This window comes from Schistocerca piceifrons, chromosome 6 (assembly GCF_021461385.2).
Source record: "Schistocerca piceifrons isolate TAMUIC-IGC-003096 chromosome 6, iqSchPice1.1, whole genome shotgun sequence".
Lineage (NCBI taxonomy): Eukaryota > Metazoa > Arthropoda > Insecta > Orthoptera > Acrididae > Schistocerca > Schistocerca piceifrons.
In genome coordinates, this window is record NC_060143.1 from 83,634,436 (window position 1) to 83,656,297 (window position 21,862).

At 37.9% G+C, this 21,862-nt stretch overlaps 1 protein-coding gene across 2 annotated transcripts in view; it reads left to right on the forward strand.

The window, feature by feature from the left end:
- Positions 1-21,862, forward strand: part of LOC124802552 (neutral and basic amino acid transport protein rBAT-like) — a 77,621-nt gene that overhangs the window by 25,639 nt on the left and 30,120 nt on the right. For both annotated transcript variants that reach the window (XM_047263416.1, XM_047263417.1), the window contains exons 5-6: positions 10,241-10,489; positions 20,733-21,403. In XM_047263416.1, coding sequence (XP_047119372.1) covers positions 10,241-10,489; positions 20,733-21,403 — 920 coding nt within the window. The remainder of the gene's footprint in view (positions 1-10,240; positions 10,490-20,732; positions 21,404-21,862) is intronic.

The window sequence follows — 21,862 nt, forward strand, 5'->3', positions numbered from 1 at the left end:
GGAGGTACTGATGTAGCCATCTCTGAGGTGGAGGTCAATATCTAGGAAGGTGGCTTGTTGGGTTGAGTAGGACCAGGTGAAGCAAATGGGGGAGAAGTTGTTGAGGTTCTGGAGGAATGTGGATAGGGTGTCCTCACCTTCAATCCATATAGCAAAGATGTTATCAGTGAATCTGAACCAGATGAGGGGTTTAGGATTCTGGGTTTTTAGGAAGGATTCCTCTTGATGGCCCATGAATATGTTGGCTTAGGATGGTGGCATGCAAGTGCCCATAGCCGTACCCCAGATTTGTTTGCAGGTAATCCCTTCAAAGGAGAAGTAATTGTGGGTGAGGATATAGTTGGTCATGGTGACTAGGAAGGAGGTTATTGGTCTGGAATCCATAGAGTGTCTGGAAAGGTAGTGTTCAATAGCAGTAAGGCCATGGGCATTAGCAATGTTAGTGTACAGCGAGGTGGCATCAATAGTGACGAGCAGGGCACCATGTGGTAAAGGGAAAGGAACTATGGAGAGTCGGTGGAGGAAATGGTTGGTGTCTTTTATATGGGAGGATAGGTTCTGGGTAATAGGTTGAAGATATTGGTCTACGAGAGCAGAAATTCCATGCTGTTGTTATTCCATCCTGGATTTTCTGTTGTTTGATATACAAGCATAAACAATATTGGATGAATTGTATACAGTTAAACACCTATGTCTGCCAATCCTAGGGGACTACTTCCTTCAGTATGTGGATTGGGCAAGGCAGCATCAGGAGATGAGGTATGTCCCATTCTGCAATCATCCATTGTATACAAAACATACCCAAGCATCGCTATGATGAAGTTGCAGTTGTAAAGGAGGTACCATATAACACTGATTTGAATATCTTGTTTTGATAGTATAAATTCGCAGTATAGATGATTGTCCTTTCCCGCAAGATTTGCTCTTTCTATTTGTACAACTACTATTACAAAACAGTAATTAATTCATATGTATTAGAGTTAGGCAGTTCTGGCAACAGGTCAGTTGAATATAAAATTAGGGAGATATTACAAGAATGGCTGCAGAGTACTGCTTCGAAGAGTCTTAGCTCTGCAGAGTACTTGAAGCTGCAGTTAACAAAATTATATTTACAAGCGATGCAAAACAATCTACTGTCACCCAAGGATCAGTGGTTAGTATGTACAATTAACACTTTATCATAACACTTAATTGAAATGTATAAGCGATAGGGAGTAACATATAGTCAACTATTACGTATCCTAGCAGAAACTGGCTTAATTAAATTGGTGACCACTCAGTAACAGAGGGAAGTTGCAACTTCTACTAAACAAAATGCAATTTCACATTGGTTTTCATCAGCATTGAACGTTGGTTTTCATCAGTATTGAATGATCAGTTCTCAGCCTGATGAAATAACAGTTACTGACAGTCAGTGTAAAATGAGTAGCAAGATTTTTATCTGAATTGCATCAGCAGAAAGAATATTTAGAAATCATAATGTCAAGCAATTCATAACCATAAGCTGATGAAAATTGCAGTAGTGTAAAAGAAGAACGCCTTTTTGCTTGCTGCATGTTAAGTTTTTATTTGACTTATGCACACAGCCATACTTACAGGGCATCTTTGGTGGGTGTCCTGAAATATTACATGCTTTTTTGTAATTTGCAGATGCGGGTTTGCATATACAGGTTGTAAATTTAAAACAGTTCAGTATTATAATAAAACATAAAGGTACTTACAGTTCACCATCTAATTCATTGTTTATAAACCAAACAGCTTTCTCTCATGTGTCAACTGTTTACAGAGTGAACACCAAGAAAACTGCAAGCTTTCAACTAGTTTGCCACATGAGAGAAAGCTGTTTGTCTTATAAACAATGAATTAGATCCTGAACGGTAAGTCCTTTTCCATTTTAGTATAACAATGAAATGTTTTAAGTCTGTAACCTGTATATGCAAATTATAACCTATATGTGCAAATGAAAATGCTTTATAATACATTAGGACACCCACTGAAGATGCCTCATAAGTAAGGTGAAACATGTATATGTGCAAAAGTTAAATAAAGAAACTTAATGTGCAGCAAGCAAAAAGGCATTTTTCTCTTAAAGTACTGCAATTTGCATACAGCTGCTGCAAAAATGACCACCACAAGAAACTTGTTATATGCTGGTGATAATCACTATTAAAACAAATCTATCTCACTACTTAATATCTACAGTAATATCACAAACTAATTAATTAGCGGCACACTAACAGGAGAGACGACATACAGTGATACACATTCAGGGCCAGAGAATCTAAATTAAGATTCTCAAAATGATAAGAAGTGTGGAGACTCTTAGTACATTTGGGCTATCAAAACAGTTTTGTTAATAACCTTCTACCTAAGTGGTTGTCAATGTGAGTCTGGGATATTGGTCTAGTAATTTCTCTGCTTCATCACAAGTATGTGATCAAGAAGGAAGATAATTCCTTCATTAATAACATCAATAGGATTTTTCAAGACTTAAAATAGCAAATAGAAAAAATGCAAAAGTGAAATGAGAGTCTGTGGCACTTAGTGATTTTACAACAACGCATAGCAAAGGCAGAAGAGATGAGCTTGAATGAGGTACAATAGCTTGATAGTGACATATGACACTTGCATGTGTAGGAGTGGTGTTTGCAGCCAGCTGATTTGGTGACAGCTCTGAGCTTACAGTAGCTTGTAGTGCACTTATAAGCTTGGTATGCATAATAGCAAATGAATACATGTTGGAAATTCCACTAAGAAACACCTGTGTATATTCCCATTGATTTCTACTACCTGAGGCATCTGTTTTGTGTTCTTCAGTGGAAAACCAGAAAGATAGTACAAATATTTATAGTTATAGAAAAACCTTGGAGGTATTATTGTATTGGTTGGAAAAAATCTGTCTGACAGTGTTTCAACTAGCCCAATTGTAGGCTTGACATTAATGTAAAAATCAGTTACAATCAACAAAATACAGTTGTTAAAACCAAGGATTTTGGTTTCACAATCAAAAAGGGGAGTAGTTATACTGTACTAGAAAATAGAAATACTGTTGGATAACCAATCCATATGTGAAATTGTGGCTGTCTGGGAAAATAGTCTCACTGACAAGTTGGGTTATGTTTTGAAGAGGACTGTTTCCCAGAGGTACTGAAATATGCTGAAGTCAAAACACTCTTCAAGAAGGGATCAAGAGAGATCATGAGAAATTATAATCCTCTCTTGATTCTGCCAGTCCCATCTAAAATATCTGAAAAACTTGCTGTTGCACAAATCCAAAATTTCTTTGCAAAGTATTCTGTTATTCTAGACAATCAATCTGGTTTTCATCAGGGGAACAGTTTCACTGAAAAAATAAGTACATCATTAGGCAAGAGAAATAAGGTGGCGGGAATTTCCTGTGACCTCACAAAGGTCTGATTCTGTAAACCATGCATTGCTGGTTTACAAACTTGAAAAGTATGGCATTAGCGGCAGTGCCCTACAATGGCTTCAGTCCTACTTACCCAACAGAAAGCAAAGAGTTAGCATATCTTCAAATAGCTCATATTATTTTTCTGACTGAGAAACACAAGGCTCCATATTAGGCCCAGTCCTATTTCTCTTCTATGCTAATGACTTACCATTAAATATCAGCTCCCCATCAGTTCTGTTTACAGATGATACTTCTGTCTTAGTTGAAGACCAGGATTCAGAAAAAATTCCCAGATCTGTGATCAGTACCTTAGAAACTTGGTTTCAGCTAAATGGGTTGAATCTAAACATATCTAAGACTCACGTGATGTAGTTCAAAACCAAATAGTCAAAATGTGAGCAGATTAAGATTGTATACAACAACCAAGATATGGAAGAAGTTGACTCAGTCAAATTCTTAGGTTTAAATGTAGATAAAAATTCGAGCTGGCAGGCACACATCGAATACCTGGCAAACAAACTGAGCAGCTTTGCATTTGCAGCAAACAGCAAACTGCAACTGACATGGACACATGAAAAGTAATGTATACAAGCTACTTCAAATCCTTTATGAGGTATAGTATATTGTTTTTTGTGGTAACTCAACAAACATAGTGTGGATACTAAAAAATACAGAAAAAAATCATTCGAAATATGTCCACTGCAAATCAAAAATAGCCATGTCAACCATTATTTAGGAAACTTAAAATATTAACTCTGCCATCCTTATACATATATGAGATTATTATATTTTTGTAGACCAGGCATGAATTATTTGAGGGAAACCGTGAAAAGATACTAGAAACAAAGAAAATTTTATGCTCCCTACCCACTGCCTCAAACTGTATGCCCAGGGACCTCATTACATGGGAATGAAAATTTGTAATAAATTAAAAGGGAACAAGTTGATGCAGATGAAGCTATATGAGGTACTGACACTGAAGTGTTATTACTCAGTGGATGAATTCACGCAGGACAAACTGGAAATTTTGCACTGGATACAATGTGTTAGATATTCCAAGAAATATCCTTATAGTGTTATTATTTATTGTAGTGCTATTATTTATTAATGTAAAAATCATTGTAACTGTGTTATAAATTTTTGACATTTCTCCTGCACACAAACCAAATGGCTTGCAAATGTAAGCTATGAGATGAATAAAACACAATTCACAGTTCCCTCCATCCTCAACAAAAAATAGTGCTGCAGCAGAAAAGGATTACCTGGTTATAATTGATATCAGTGAGTCAAGGTTCAGCTCAAGGAACACATGGATCTGGGTCATTTATTATGCCTATAGGATGTTTGTATTATCATGAAATCTCATGGACAACTAAGTACCCTCCCAGACAAAGAGGAAAGCAGTGGATACACTGAAAAGTACTGTATTACACAAGGCTTTGTAGAAATCACAAGAATACTATGAGTGGCTGTATTATTATCTAGCTCTTCGTAAATTACTCCTGCTAGCAGATCAGAATTCAAACTGCCATTTCCTTTACAAAAAACCCATTAGTTGAAAGAAAGCTCTGTTATTTCTCATGGCTGCCACTACAGAAGTATTGCATGGCATCACATCCTTCTCCAACATTTCCACTAACGTGTGTATGTTGTCACAAAGCTATACTGTGTTCTTTTGAACTCTGTACTAGTACATTTACTAAAGCATAGTAATTCGTTATATTGACCATTGTATGATAAAGCTAAAATTATTGATTTCATTCACCACAGGCATCAAACATAAAAGGGACATATTCATCAAATAGAAACAATAACTATCTGAGTCTCTTTCTCTCACACCTAATAGCTGCTCAGTCCTTAGAACGAAGGTGATACAGAGGTGCACGTAAACACACTGCCAACTAGTGTGTGTCTTCAGGGCACATGGCTTTGTTTTTTGAGTTTTGAGTGCTGTGTAAGCTGATTTCTGTTTGTCACTGCCATATTGTCTCTGATAAAGTTGCAGTCAGTCAAAGTGTTCCATGACTATACTGCCTGACAGCTATATTTCTGCAATGATTACACTGGACTTGCATGTGGGAAGAAAGTGATTGAGATCCCCTTCCAGCTATATCTGTAATTCTCCTGAAGCACTTAAGGCGAATGCTGGGATGGTTCCTTTGAAATGGAATGGTCGATTTCGTTCCCCATATTTTCCCAGTCTGAGCCTGTGCTCCATCTCTAATGACCTCATTGCCAACGGGACATTAAAATGCTAATCTTCCTTCCTTTAGCCTTGTCTCATGAGGTTAGTCATAACATTTTGTAAGTCCCTTTCCTAAGAGGGATGAGCTTCTTAGTCCCAAGCAACACCTATTGTCAAGGCTTGTAGTCCGGAAGTCTCAAGTTCTTTTGATTCTATTTAACTTGGCTAGCAACAGCAATGGCAACACTTGCCTGTATCTGTCCTGGTCAGATCTCAAGCACTGGAGCAGCTGTTTCATTGCTGTAGCAATAATATCTGAGGGAAACTTATCTAACCTGAATGATGAATGCATTTTGCACCCCTATACCACCTCAAACGGAGTGCAGCCAATAGATTCAAGCTCTATAGTATTATGATGACACAATGCAGGGGAGCAGTCTGTACCAGTGTATATGGATCTGATTCATGTGATATGACATCATTTTGAGAATATATTTATGGACACGCTCTATGCGGACATTACTTTTTGGATTGAGTAGTTCACTCCTTCTTGATTTTTAATAATTTGCAAACCTATGTGAAAAGAGATTATAAGAAATAACTTTCTTCATCTGTTTTGATGGTTTCAGGGCTTCCAAATTCAAACTGAATTACATCACAAAAGCTTTGGCAACTGTTGCTGCAGTCACATCCCCTAGATGAGCCATAATTAAGAAATGGGGAAAGTAACCAATAATTGATAAAACATTTACTATTTTGAGCTGAAAAAAGGGACAACAAAGTCAAAAGGTTTAGTGCCTCCTTGAAGTGTTTGGAGAGGAATTTTTGGTTTTACATATTATGCCCTTTGCGCAGATGATACACAAGACCATTTTTATCTTTCAACAGCACCAAGTAGGCCACCAGCACAGTGAGACTATGCTTGCCTTTGTTGCATTCTTCTCACAGTGGCCTGCTTATGTACTACCATGTAACGGATGGAGAATTATTTCTCTAAGGGCTTTTGGAATAACGTGCCAATTGTCCTGTGGTATTTTATGATAAAATACTTTATCAACAACCCCAAAGTTGGGCAATGCTGTAATTTGCTTGCATTCCTTATCCTCTTACTGCTCTTTCTCTAGTTCAGCTATCAGGACTTCGTCGGCCTGTGTATACTGAACTTTCCAACTCGAGGAATCAGCATTTCAGTGAAGCTCTCCTAGCTTGTGCCTCACCGAGTAGTCATGTTCACTTAACTTCTAGGCCCATCTAGTTAGTTCATTACCAGAGCCACATCAGTGTGGCATAATCAGTCACACCCCTAAACTTTCTCCCATATAAGTACCATTTTTAATAATTTACTCTGTTCACGAGAGCTAATAGCTCCTTCTCCATTCCACTGTAGTTAAGGTCACCTTGGTTAAACTGCCTAGACGTGTACCGAATAGGGCATTCAAATTCCTTATGAACTTGACAAGAACACACCCAGTGGCACAATAACTGGCATCACAGGAGAGTATAAGTGGTGTCTAAAAATTGGGGAATGCCAAAACAGGTGACTGGGTTAGAATTCATTTCAATTTTCACTGGATGTTTCACACTCAGGGGTCCCTGTAAATACTACTCCCTTCTTTAGCAGTTTGGTGGCAGTTTTGGCATATTTCAGAACAAAGAAACTTTTGCAAGCCCTGAAAAGATTGTAATTCTTTCATGTTATCAGGGCAGGGAAGTCTTTTACTGTGCCAGTTAACTGTGGATCAGATCAAACTCTCCTGATCAAAATAATACTTACATTACCTTATTCCAGACTGAGATTTTCATTTTGTATGTGCGATAGGAGAGCCCTTAGTCACTGCATGTGTTCCTCTAGGGAACTGGAAAACACAATGATGTTGTGTAAAAAAAACTAGGGACATTGAAGGTTTCCATCCCCTCACCAGTATATCCACAGACCATTAAATGTTGCTGTATCCGAAAGGCATCCTCAAATACTCTTAGTGCCTTGATGGCACTACAAATGCAGTTTTTTCATGATGTGTTGGGGCAATAGGTATCTGTTGATAATCAGCTCATATCTGAAGTTGAGAAATATTGTTAATTGCCAAAATGGCCCAATGTTTTGTCAATTCTTGGAAGTGCATAAGTGTCTGGCATGGTTACTTTGTTCAAAACTCTCATGTTGATGCATATTCAGTACTCTTTTCCTCCTTCTTATGTACTTTTAGGAATAATCATGATAGGCAAAGCCCAAGGCTTGCATGGCAATTCTATTGTCCCAGTGTTCTGCTATTCCCAAATCCTCTCTTCAACAACAGGTTGCAAATGATAAGGAATACTAATCAAAACTTTCCTGGCAGATTGAAACTGTGTGTCGACCGAGACTCGAACTCGGGAGTTCGAATCTCGGTCCGGCACACAGTTTTAATCTGCCAGCAAAGTTTCATATCAGCGCACACTCCGCTGCAGAGTGAAAATCTCATTCTGGAATACTAATCGACCTTGCGTCTCTGGTGTGAATCTCAGCACGCATCAAATTTGTAGTAGGCAAATCCCCTTGTTCCTCGTAAACTGTACTAAATCCTTCAAATACTGAATATGACAAATTTCTATCCTTCTGAGGCAGATGCGGGTACACCTTTCATGTTTTTAAGGGGTTGTGATGTCTACATTATTTACATGTACTCTTCTATATGTCCGCCTGTTCCTTCTTGTTACCCCATTTCCTCAGTGTGCAGTTTTATTTATTTGGCAACTCTTGGATGCTTGTAAAAGCTGTTCCCTGGCATTTGTAAAGTCAAAACTATAAATACTACACAGCAAAAATACTTCTTCATTTAGTTCAACTTGTTGACATATTATTTTTCATGTGCACTTGGAACTCATCAGGGAACTTGACTTGCCTGCAAAAGACAATTTAAAATTGCTCAAAGAAATGTCTACTACCAGATTAACTGCCTTTGCCACAGATTGTGAAACCACAGGAGCTTGTCAACTTGAAACCACTGCTAAAGGGGTATTTGTACATTTTTGTCAGCAGTAGATACTGCTGCAGCTGCAAGTGTCTGGTTTAAATTTTCCTTTAATATTTTTGGTTCTCTAACATAAGAGTTGCAATTTGCTAGTCATTCACAGTACAATACAGTTGAATTATTTTCATTACAAGCATCTTCCATCTGATCTCTAATCTTAACCATTCTCTGTTTCAGCATACTTTCCAAAAATATCTGCAAGATTAACACAAAGAGTAAAGTAATGAGATAAATAGCTTAGTGTCACACCTCAGATAAACAAGACAACAAATCACTAGTAATAAACAAATATTATCAGGCAAATACTGCTTCAATGAAAGTCGAGGTAGCCAGGAACTATCTCATAACTCCATTATGCTGTAAATAAAGCTGTTTTCTTGACACAGATAGTCTCACACCTTTTTATTCCATTTCCTGGCTTATCAGTCACTGTGGCCTCGTTCAACACACAGTGAGCATCTTCAGGCTGCAACAAGGACAATATCTGGTGTAATACAGCTGGCTGACAAATGGGTTATGTGTGACAGAGTGAGAATCGATCCCACGATCCAACACTATTATGAACAGGCAGGCGGCAGCTGTCCAGATGATCAGGTATCTGTATCCAAGCACCTCCATCCACTAGGCATGCATACCTGGTGTGCCCATGAACATAGACAATTTGAATGCATAGCAATGTGTTACCTTGCCAGGTATGTCCTGCCACACAGAAACAAGAAGCTATTTACTACTCCCAGCTTGCATACAAGCACATGTGGCATAGTGAAATATGGCTGGCCGGTGTGGCCGTGCGGTTCTAAGCGCTTCAGTTTGGAACCGTGTGACCGCTACGGTCGCAGGCTCGAATCCTGCCTCCGGCATGGATGTGTGTGATGTCCTTAGGTTAGTTAGGTTTAAGTAGTTTTAAGTTCTAGGGGACTGATAACCTCTGAAGTTAAGTCCCATAGTGCTCAGAGCCATTTGAACCATAGTGAAATATGAAAGAATAGCGTGCCAGCACTGTCCAGCAGGCTGGCAAGAAGTAAAAGATTAACAGCCTATTTTATAAAACTGAGATAATAGCAGCTGTATTTAAAAATAGCAGTGTTCCTGTTTTTCGCTGTATAAAATGTTACTTAAATAAAGTTATAGTTGTGTAACAATAGTTAATTACTAATGCAGTTCCTAAATGTTACTTCTCTTTGCCAATGAAACCTTTGATTTATTCCACATACCTGAGGATTCTTCTTGATGATAATATCTATGGATCATGATGAATCAATAAAAAGATAAATTGACAGTTCCATTGTTTTGTGTTAATACTTTATCATTTAGGTTTCATCTCGTATCTTTGACTGTTTTGATTCTTATTAACTTGAAGCTCAGAGTGAAGCAATGTTTTACTGTTTTTTGGTGCATGGAAATAGAATAGTCCTTAAAAAGTTATTTGAAAAGAAATTAAGAAGTAAGTTTAAATTTATACTTTATGGAGAGCTTCACATCATTCAGTGGCCAATTCTGCAACAGCGAAGAGGTGGTATTTCACTATTGGTCTTTTTTTAAATGTACATTTTGGTTTCTTTTATTTTACAATCAGCCTTATCTATATTCTGATTCCTTGGATTTTATCATGTATTTCTTTCATTGTTGCAGGAAAATGGAGGCAAGTCACCTTTGTCTGCTATCCAGTTGGCAGTATCACCATCAGCAAAGGATTATCCATTCCTCAATTGGAACTGGCGAATAATTCGACGTATTTCTTTTTTGGGAGCTATGTCATTAATTGTGGCAACCGCATGTGCTGTCATTGCAATTATGGTCAGCATACCCAAAAGCTGCAAGCCGGCGCATGAATGGTGGCAAGGAACACTTTTCTATGAAATATTCCCAGCATCTTTCATGGTTAGTAATATTTTTTATGACAGCACTGTGGTGTGTCAGGTACCAATGTTTTATTTCTTTGGGCATGTTAGAATGCATGTACAAAAAGTATATAGTGAAAATTCAAACTGTGATAGTGTCATTTATGTATTTTGTTTCATTATTTTGCATCTTCATATTATGTAATGCCCAGCCAATCTGTGGCAGCATTAGGGTCTTTGTCATTAGTTATCAGTAAAGATTAGAATTCCACGTGCTATAAAATCTCAGAAAATGAATGCATTCATGCACTATCAAACTACAATACATGCATGATCAAGAGAAAACTACATTAAAATATGCACAATCATTAATTTTTTGTTCCTGATTTATTAATTCACTCCCCGTTTTGCACAGTTAACAACTAACATTTCTAAATTATTTTCTGTGAGTTTCCTGCACTTACCAGTCAAAATAGTTTTGAGCAGAAAATGACCTCTTTACATCACAAGAAGTTATAGGCACAAATTTAAATGAGCAAATTTGTGACAATGTCAGGTCAACTTTTTCATTGATGCTTTCACCACAAAATACCTTGTTCATTGAACAAAAAATCCATAATCTGGATTGTTGTTTATGATGCAGTCCAATTTGTTCTTTGCATCATCTCTCACTTTCCCATGGGCATGACTGAGGTGTCCTTGGGATTCCTCAACAATTGACATTGAGTCTACATCTGCATCTACACCTCTGCATCATCTACATGGCTGCTCTGCATATTACATTTAAATTCCTGGCAGAGGCTTCTTTGACTCAGCTTCACAATAATGCTCTGTTATTCCACTCTCAAACAGCTCGCGGAAAAAACAAACACCTGTATCTTTCCATGCAAGCTCTAATTTCCCTTATTTTAATATGATGACCATTTCTCCCTGTGTACGTTGGTGTCGACAAAGCACTCTTGCATTCAGAAGAGAAAGTAGCTCATTGAAATTTCATGAGAAGATCCTGCCACAATGAAAAACACATTTGTATTAATGATGTCCACCCCAAATCCTGTATCATGTCCTTACACTCTCTCTCCTATTTCTCAATAATACAAAATATGCTGCACTTCTTTGAACTTTGTCAATGCACTCCGTTAATCCTATCTGGTAAGGATCCCACACCATTCAACAGTAGTCCGAAAGAAGACGGACAAGCATAGTGTAGGCAATCTCTTTAGTAGACCCGTTGCATCTCCCAAGTGTTGTGCAAATAATGTGCTGTCTTTTTTTCACCTTCCGCACAACATTTTCTATGTGTTCTTTCCAATTTAACTTGTTCATAATTGTAATTCCTAAGTATTTAGTTGAATTTAAGGCCTTTGGATTTGATTGATTTATCATGTAACTGGAGTTTGATGGATTCCTTTTAGCGTTCATGTGAATGATCCCACACTTTCCGCTGTGTGTTGACAATTTTCGCACCATACAGATATCTTATCTAAATCATTTTACAGTTGTTTTTGATCTTCTGATAGCATTACTAGATGATAAACAATGGCATCGTCTGCAAACACCTAAGACAGCTGCTCGTATTGTCTCCTAAATCATTTACACAGAGAAGGAACCACAGAAGGCCTATAATGCTACCTTGGGGAATGCCAGAAATCAGTTCTGTTTTACTCGATGACTTGCCGTCAATTACTCCATGCTAAGACACTGAGACACGAAATGACGAACCCAGTCACGTATCTGAGATGATATTCCATAAGCATGCCATGTGATTACAAGTTGCTTGTGAGGTAAGGTGTCAAAAGTCTTCTGGAAATCTAAAAATATGGAGTCAGTTTGAAATTCTTCTTATATATGCATTATGCATGTTTTTTCACCAAGAAGGTCAAAATATGCAAACACCCATGGAAAAAGTATACATATTTGGATTCAGAAAGTAATTAAATGGATACGTCCTAAGTCTAAGCTACGAGGGTGAGTCAAATCAAAACCTTAAATATTTTTTTAAATATTATTTATTGTGCAGAAGTGGTACAAAGCTGTATCACTTTTCAACATAATCTCCCCCATGCTCAATGCAAGTCCTCCACCACTTACAAAGTACAAAAATTCCTTTAGAAAAAAATTCTTTTGGTAGTCCCCGCAACCATGCACCATGACTACTCTGTAAACATGCTGCAATGTCATTCAGTGTCACTCAGTAGTTTTCCTTCACTAAGGCTTCAACTGCTGCATTATTCTGTGGAGTCACAACTCGTTGTGCCTGACATTGCCGAGGAGCATCTTCCACTGAAGTCACACCATTTGCGAACTTCATACTCCAGTCGTAGACTTGCTGCTGTGACAAACATGCATCACCGTACTGAACCTTCGTTCATAGATAAATCTCAATAGGTTTCACACCTTCACTACGAAAAAACCGAATAACAGAACGCTGTTCTTCCCTGGTGCAAGTCGCAAGTGGGGCACCCATCTTTATACTGATACTGTGACAATATGTGTGCATCTGCACTATGCTGCCACCTACAGGCCATTCTGCATGCTGTTTGTAACACATTTACCAACTTACAGGATAATGGTGCGAAATTTTGATTTGTTATTACAAATTTAAGGTTTTCATTTGACTCACCCTCCTATATCCAGTGATCGTGTAAAAACACATATTTGTATGGAATTCTCATGTTTATTAATTATATAGGAATTTATCCATTTGTGAACTATAGCATTTATTCCATAAACCTTCAGTTGATGTAGGAGGATATTGTGATTTACGAAGGTAAATAGCTTAGATAGGCCACAAATAATATCAGCCAGTGCTATAGTGTTACTGATACTCAATATTTGTAACATTTTTCGAGTGAATGTGCAAATAGTGTTCTCTGTTGAACAACTCTTTTAAAATACAAACTGTAATCTACTAAGGATGTTATTGTAGGATACCATGGTAGAGTACACCTCCTCAATTTTTTTTGAAAATGGTGCCGATAGTGCAACAGGTTGCTCATTATTTGCATCTCTCCTCCCACCTTTCTTGTGGAGGGATTTAATAATGGCATATTTCAATTGCTCTTGAAAAATGTTAAGTTCAGAAAAGACATTACTTATTATGTGGGGACAACTCTTAAGTATTCTGTTGGAAACATCATCAAATCTAGATGACAAAATTGTTAAGGCTTTAATGGCCACTTTTTGACAAACTGCCTGTTGGCTTCTGTCTCAGGTTCTTTGGCATATGTTCATTTCATGACTTTCCAGATATTTTGCCAGCACAAGTGACTGACATTATCAGAGTTTCACCCTCCATTGCTGGTGGTGAACTGGAGCTGAACTCGGGAACACAGTCTACATGTAGCTGGTGCGCCAATGCCCAAAGTCTTCTCGTGGTCATTTCCAGTGCAGTTCTCCTCTTGCTACCTGCAACAGTCATTCACTGCAGCATGGGAAACCAGGATCCATTTACCTTGAGGCTTTCTTCTTTCTTATTGAAACTTTTCTTTTGTTCATGTATTTTTATAGCTTCTCTGAACAAGTGGATGTGATAACTCTTCTCTATAGCCAGAACTTTTGTGTCAGCAAATTTTACTAGGTGGGCGGTCTCACAAAGCGTGTGCTCTGCCACGACCGATTTCTCGACCTGTCCCATCCTGCAATGTCGCTTATATTCTGTGATCCTGGTGTTGATTGATCATCCAGGCATTCCAACATAAACATTTCCACATTTGCATCGTATGCAGTATATTCCTGACATTGCAAGTAGGTTCCTCTTACCCTTTGCTTATCTAAGACACTCTTTGATCGTCGTTTGTCAGTTTGTAAATAGTCTTTACACTGTGCTTGCGCAATATATGGCTAATTCTGTCTGGCAATGTATGGCGGAAAGCCTGTACACTGTGCATGTTCAGAGAAGGTAGAGAAACACACAAACACGAGAATAGCTTCAATAAGAAAGCCTGTACCCGACTTTCTTTTTCTGATGTATCACTTTTCTGAGTGTTTGACTCTGTTATACTTTTAATATAACTTGTGGAGTACTCATTGCTCCTCAGAACACTTTAAAGGTGTTGCATTTCGCATCTGAGGCACTGTGGCTCACATATTCATGTTGCTCGCATTATGAGCATATTAATCATGCCTCTTTTCTGGCTTGGCTGGTGATTTGATAGTTCGTGGAGGTATCAGTCCATGTGTGTCAGTTTTCAGTACACACTTTGTCTCAAGTTTTCACCATCCCTTGTGACCAGCACATCTAGAAATGGTAATTTTTTGTCCTTTTCTACTTCCCTGGTAAATATTATGTTGGGATGGAGGCTGTTCAAGTGTCTTAAGAAGTCACCGAGCTGTTCCTTACCATGGCTTCACACAACGTAGGTCTCATTGACATATCTGTAACACGCCTTAGGTTTAAAAGGTGCCAAGCATGACGTAAAGGCTATTTACAAACAAAAAAAGTAGGTCAAAGAGTGTCTCAGGTAGGCAAAGAATAAAAGGGACCCACATGCAGTGTTGGGAATATGTTGCATACCATGCACATGCAGAAAAGTTTATGTTGGAATGACTAGATGATCAATCAATACCAGGATCACAGAACATAAGCAACATTGCAGGTTGGGGCGGGTGGAGAAATTGGTCATGGCAGAGCACGCACTGTGTGAGACTGACCACCTAGTAAAATTCGCTGACACGGAAGTTCTGGCTGCAAAGAAGAGCTATCACACCTGCATATTCAGAGAAGGTAGAGAAATACACAAACATGAGAATAGCTTCAATAAGAAAGCCTCAAGGTAAATGGATACAGGCTTCCTGTGCTGCAGAACGTTGCAGGTAGCAAAAGAAGAACCACACCAGGAATGACTGCGGAGAAGCCCTTGGACATTGGCACGCCAGGTGCAAGTAATCTGCAGCCGTGAGATCGTCTTAAGGCCACCACCAGCAATGGAGAGTGAAACTTTGACAATGACACCACTTGTGCTGGCAAAATGTAAGGAAAATCATCAGATGTGCTGCACGAGGTAGCCAAGCAGTCTAAGGCACCCTGTTACGGCCCGTGTGGCTTTCTCCGTCAGGGGTTCGAGTCCTCCATTGGACATGGATGTGTGTGTTGTCCTTAGCATAAGTTAGTGTAAGTTAGATTAAGTATGTACAAGCCTAGGTACCGATGACCTCAGCAGTTTGCTCCCATAGAACTTAATACAAATTAATGGATCATCAAATGAACAGCGGCCGAACAACCCGAGACACAAGCCAACAAGCAGTTTGTCAAATCTAGATGGTCTTTTATTTTTAAAAGAGCATGAAATTTTTTTTTCATTTTGGAGGGAGAAGTGCGTGAGAAATGCACATGAGAGAATTTTGTGGGATTTGCTTTTACAACATATTGCTTTGATGTTTCTGCTTAACTGCTTGTTCATATTTTTTCAGCTGCATTTAAGAAATGATTATTAATCGTACCTGCTACCTATGACTAAACATTTGTAGCACTTCCATTCAGGCCAGTTGTGATTTTATCCTATCTGTGGTCTTTTATAGATTCAAGACTAGCATCAGAATTACAGTTTGTGACATAATATGCATGTTTCTTCTTTTTAATAACTTTCATTAGCAATTTTGAGTACTTTTTGTAGTGTTCAACTACTGTAAGATTTTTGCTTCGTGTCAACAGAGACATTTCTTTTTTCCTTACTCAAGATTCTTTTATCCCCTTAGTGATCCATTGTTGTGGCTGTTTAATGTCCTTTCTGATTAATAATGAGGAAAACTATTTTCAAATATTGATATTAATTTATAATAGAGTAGATTAAAGTTTATGTCAGGAGTTTGTTCACTATACATTTATCCTTCTTATAAACTGTTCTTAAAAACTTTTGTTCTGAAGTAATTTATTTTTCTAACTGATTCTCTCTAAGCAGAATCCATACTGTAAGGCACTATATTTTTTATTCTAATTAACTGAGCATAATTATCAGAGAGCAATTTTTACAGTGAATACACCTATTTTTTTGTTTTGAGCTTAAGAAACATTGTCATGGTTTGACTGTCTTTATTCACATCTGTTGGCGAGTTAATTACTGAGATGAAACTGTGGGAGCTAAATTAGTTTTCCAGAGCATTCTTTTTGTCAGAATCCTTTTTAATCTACATTGAAAATACCACAACCCATTAATTACCAGTACTTCTTGTTGTCAGATAGATAGCATGGTAAGGAATCTATATGCCTCATAAATGGTTCATAATTTCTCAGTAGGGTTCGATATACAGTTACAATTAACAGTGAACTAAATACTGTGACTGCAATATCAGAGAGTTGCCCTTGAAATCAGTTAATGTATACAAACACGTGGGTCTAACAATTTGTGGGGACATAAGATGAAATGATTACATAGGCACTGTTGTAAGTAAAGCAGGTGGCAGACTACTGTTCATTCATAAGGTATTGGGAAAATGCAAGTTGTTTACAAAGGAGATTGCTTGCCTAACACTAATGCAATCCTTCCTAAAATGTTGTTTAAGTGTGTGGGACCCATATGAGATAGGACTAGCCACAGCTCGTACTTAAAGGTTCTTAGGCACAGCTGCCCCAAAATACATATTAAAACACGTCTCTCAGTTGATAGTTACTGACTTAAAATTATCAGGATGTATTTTGAATAATTCCCACACAGATTTACATAAGACAGTCAACATGCTTGGAACTGTTGCTGTCAGCTGATGGTTTTCGAACAGGTAGTAGTTATGGTTGCACCAAAACAAGTGCAGGTTAACCTCTATTTAGTGTGAGCATTGGGGGCATATCTTATACAGAATACAGCTTAATCCTAATCAGTTGAAGTCCATATTTGGTGGATTTTATATTATAACTTATGAATAAATGCTGTTTCAAAGCACCAACAGATTGGTTATCTGGAAAACATGTCATTATTGGTGTGATTTGTTGTAAGAGCATGACAGGAAGCGTCACATTGATGGTGAAAGAATTTTCATATTTCGCTACTTTTATATCATAACTTGTGTCATGAAAGCATGCATTTTCAAGACAATGGCACATTGAAGGCATATTGAAAATGTGTCACTCTCTGTAATGTTTGTTAGAATTAAATGTCAGTTAATTACACACAGAAAATTAGCAGATTTAGCTGCAGACTTACAGTATCAAAGATTGTGGATTCGTTTTTTTGGGAAACCTCGAGCTACACCTGGATAGGTCTAACTGGGGAAACTGAACATATACAATGAGGGGCAGCATATGAATGATCGCAGGTTTGTTTGTTTGTTTGATCAAAAGAAGGGCATCACGGAAATATGGAAAAAGCTGAATTTGCCAACCTGTGAAGTTAGATGCCAACTATCTCGTGAAAGCCTAGTCACAAAATTTCAGGAACTAGTATAGCGAGGAACCTAAGAATATACTACAAGCCCATACGTGGGCTGTAATTATTGTACAGCAGTGAACCGTGGTAGATATGCGGAACTGATTAACACTAGCTATCAAGAAGGGAGACCATGCACTGTTAGTGAAACTGTTTTATGCAAGTGGAGCAATTGCAATGCTCTATTGAGAGAGTATGTCTGACGGAAAAGTCTGATGAGAGGTCTGATGTCATTAAATGGTTTAAAGAAGATGAGGAAGAGGAAGGCTTCCTATCCGAGTGCAACCCAACCCAACCCAACTATCCGAGAGCAAGTTATTGATTGGGTTGCTGGTGCTGTAACTGACTATGCAGCACATGCACTTGACATTGCTAGTGCTAATGCAGTGTCTCAAGAATTGTCCATCCCACAATAATCAGTGCATTTGTGATAATTGGTTGTGTAGTGTGGATTGACGAGCAACTTTATTCTCAGTCTGTTTTTTGGTGTTGAGAATACACCCAGAGGGTCTCTCAGGTGTAATGTGACATCACATGTTATCGAGCTTTCCTTGTACAGCATGTGATTTGTGCTTGGGAAGAGCGCATCTGCATGGAAACCACTGTTTTCTTGCAAGAGGGGGCAATGCCTCCTGCTGCTTGCCCAGTTAAAAGATCTGCGTAATGCAGTCTTCCATGAATGTGTTATCTCCAAAGGTTTTTTTAGATGTGTGGCCTGCAAGATCAACTGCTCTGAATCCATAGGACTTTTGGTACTGGGGAAGTGTAAATGAACCCATTTACCTGAGACATATTCGACCACTACTGACCTGAAAGACAGTATATAGTAACCCATTGCTCAGATTTCACTGAAACTTCTGTGAGCAACTGTTGATCATGTTGTTTTATGGATGCAGCATCTTGTCGACATCTTTGGTACTCATATTGAACAACATGTGGAATCAGCAGTTAATAATAAACTCAACATTATGTCTTTCTCACATTCTTGACCTTTTCTGCCCATGTCCAGTTTCTACTCCATTACATGTGCAAACATTTTTACGTATCATTCTAGCATTCTGGTAGCCAAAATCAGAACTTTTATTTTTTTTTTTGCAAGTGTAAATCAGTTCCTCATTAATGAATTAGAATATTGTGGTGTGTGTACTGTAAGACCTTCGGTACAAACACCATCAGATTATTTGACTTCACGCTCTAACGAAGTAGACGAGTGTCAGCAATATGTCTTGTGGTATTATCGTGGCATGTTTATCTTCTGCTGTTAGGTCAGACGATAGAAATGCCACATGCACGCTTAGAGTAACAGATTGACGGTGACCAACTTTAAACAGAACTTGATTAACTTTCACACACATTTATTAAAATAATAACAAGCATAAAAATAACATAACTTGGATACTTGACAAAGTGTCTATACATTTCTCTTCATGGCTATGTACAGGAATATGGTAATCTTATTAGGCGCAGACTGAAACTTGACTACAGACTAATGCAGACTGACTAATTGGAGGTCTGTACACTCGTTATAATACCTCGCGTGTTCAGGTATGACTGCACAAGTGTGATCCGTGAGGAGAAAAGGTTCTACATATTAATACGCAGATCGGCAGAAGCAGAATTTGGTCCGTCTCTAAGACAGCGCCATCTTGTAGTGCGGAGTCGGACGAGCACTGCGCTTGCGCTGTTGTGCTTAGTGGGGCACGCTCTATTGGGAAAGTTGTGTACGCGCTGACTACGCGGAACTATGTACACAACAAATATCTACCCTTTTCTGCTGCCATATAATAATTACATCCCATACAAGACATCTTTAAGTAGTTACACTTTAATTATAACCATCTGGTACATTCAAACAAAGATACAAAGTTTAATAAAATAGTAGGTAATGTACTCACTCTTTCCTCACTCAGCTTATATGTAATTCTCAGAGTATCTGTCTAATAAGATTTAGTCCATTTTATTCAACCAAAAAAAGTTTTGTACCATATTCAAACATACAGATGACTTTTCCTGCTCCATAGTGCAGTGTATAATATGATCAACATTCATCAAAACTAAAAACTATGTACCAGATGGGGACTCAAATCCATATCCCTGCACTACTCATGCACTCTTCATAACCAACTCAAAGTTTCAGCTTGCCAGTTATTTCCCTCCAAATCTAGAGAGCTACCCCAAGGCTGCTAAACTTGCCTCTCTGGAAGAAATGATAATTGTGGAAAATTAATCTTAATAACAGCCTCAGGAATGTTACTGAGATGAAATCTTTATACTCTTTTAGTGGATTAAAACTCATTGGACATAGAGGAAAAATTAAAAATTTTGAACAAGTAGTGCAGTGGTCCAGGTTTATGTCCTAGTCCTGCACACTAAGACAAATTAAACCATAAGCTTTCTACCTAGAAACTCTAATTGTACAAGTTCTTTAAGACCAAGGAAGTTAAATAATTTAGATATTTCGTTATTCTGCATGTTGTAATATGTTAATAGTGTGAGCTTTGTATTGAGAAACTAGAGAAGAGTAATGAAATTTCACAAGTCCCCCACATCATTTCCCTTGATACTTTGACATTGTCTTTATCCAGTAGGAATTGTTTAGTTATGATATTTAAGTGATTTGTTAAAGATATTTTAAACGTACTGTTTCTGAAGAGAGAGCTTTTCCAGTACAATTCATGAAGCTAAGTAATTTGATAAAAATGTTTGAAACGTATCATTTCTGTAGAGAAAGTGTTCCTGTGCAGTTCATGAAGCGTATGTTGTATATTTGAGTGACATTCATCTTTCTTTTAAAGCATGGCTAATGAGCTCAGTCTGTGACTGAAGTGCTGGCATTGCATACACAGGTTTTCTCATTGAATTTTGTTCACTGTTTTGTTACTACCACATCATGTTTCTGCAAGTACCTTTTTTTCTTTCATGCAGGACAGTAATGCTGATGGAGTTGGGGACTTTCCTGGAATGTTACAGCACATGAAGTACCTTGACAACCTAGGAGTTCGTGTTGTGCACTTGAATTCTATATTTGCTGCAGACCATTATCCAGATCATTTTGCTCATCCAAAAAACTTACTTGAAATAGATCCATCATTAGGAACATTGAAAGACTTTCAAGCTGTTGTGAGCATTCTGCACCAAAGGAATATTTCAGTGGTAGTTGATCTCCCCGTTGCTGAAGCTATTCATGTGTTGGCAGGTAGTGATGTGACTACATATAATGACACAAGTCATGAAGAGACTTACACCAAGGCAATCTTTGCTGATGCTGAGGATGACATAATTGCTGAAGCAGTGGAGTTTTGGTTAAATCAAGGAATTGATGGATTTTATTTAAAAGGGCTGGAATATGTTGTGCATGGCAGTGATTTTTCAGACAGTATAATAAGGTGGCGAAAGCTGATAGATAAGTTTCCAAGCAGGATACTAATGTGCAGCATGGCTGCAATCGATGCCTTGGACTTTGATGCAAATCTGAGGCATATGGTCTTAAGTCATATGGATCTTGTTGATGTATATATTAACATCTCTTCAGCTAATGCTGGAACTGAAATTAAGGAGCATGTTAATAAGATCTTCTTTGGTCCTGTATTTGGCAGGTAAGATACAGTCAAAAATTTTTACTACCATTTGCTTGGTATTGAAATGTGGCAGTTTTATTGTAGGTTTCTCTTATGTTATGTTAATTAACTGTTCCCTCTCTTAAAAAGTGGTAAATATTACAGAAAGAAAACAGAATAGTAAATCCTTCTGACAGGCTATCACCTTCTTTTTGTACAGATTCCACAGAAGAATGTTTGTTCATTTGAAGCAGTGGAGTTTCTGTCTTATTTTTTCTTGGTATGTTCCCATGTGTCTACAGTCTCTGAAATTCTTCAGCATCATGTTCTACACAGCCATTTTACAATGTTTGTCACAGAGGTTCTTATATCCATTACAAAAAATAAGGATTTCAGTTTATAGTTTATGCTTTCCCCTTTGTTTTTCCCTTGTTTTTAGTGTCTCATAGATGGAGAACACATTATTTTTACTTGCAATAGTGTAGGTGATGACTGAAG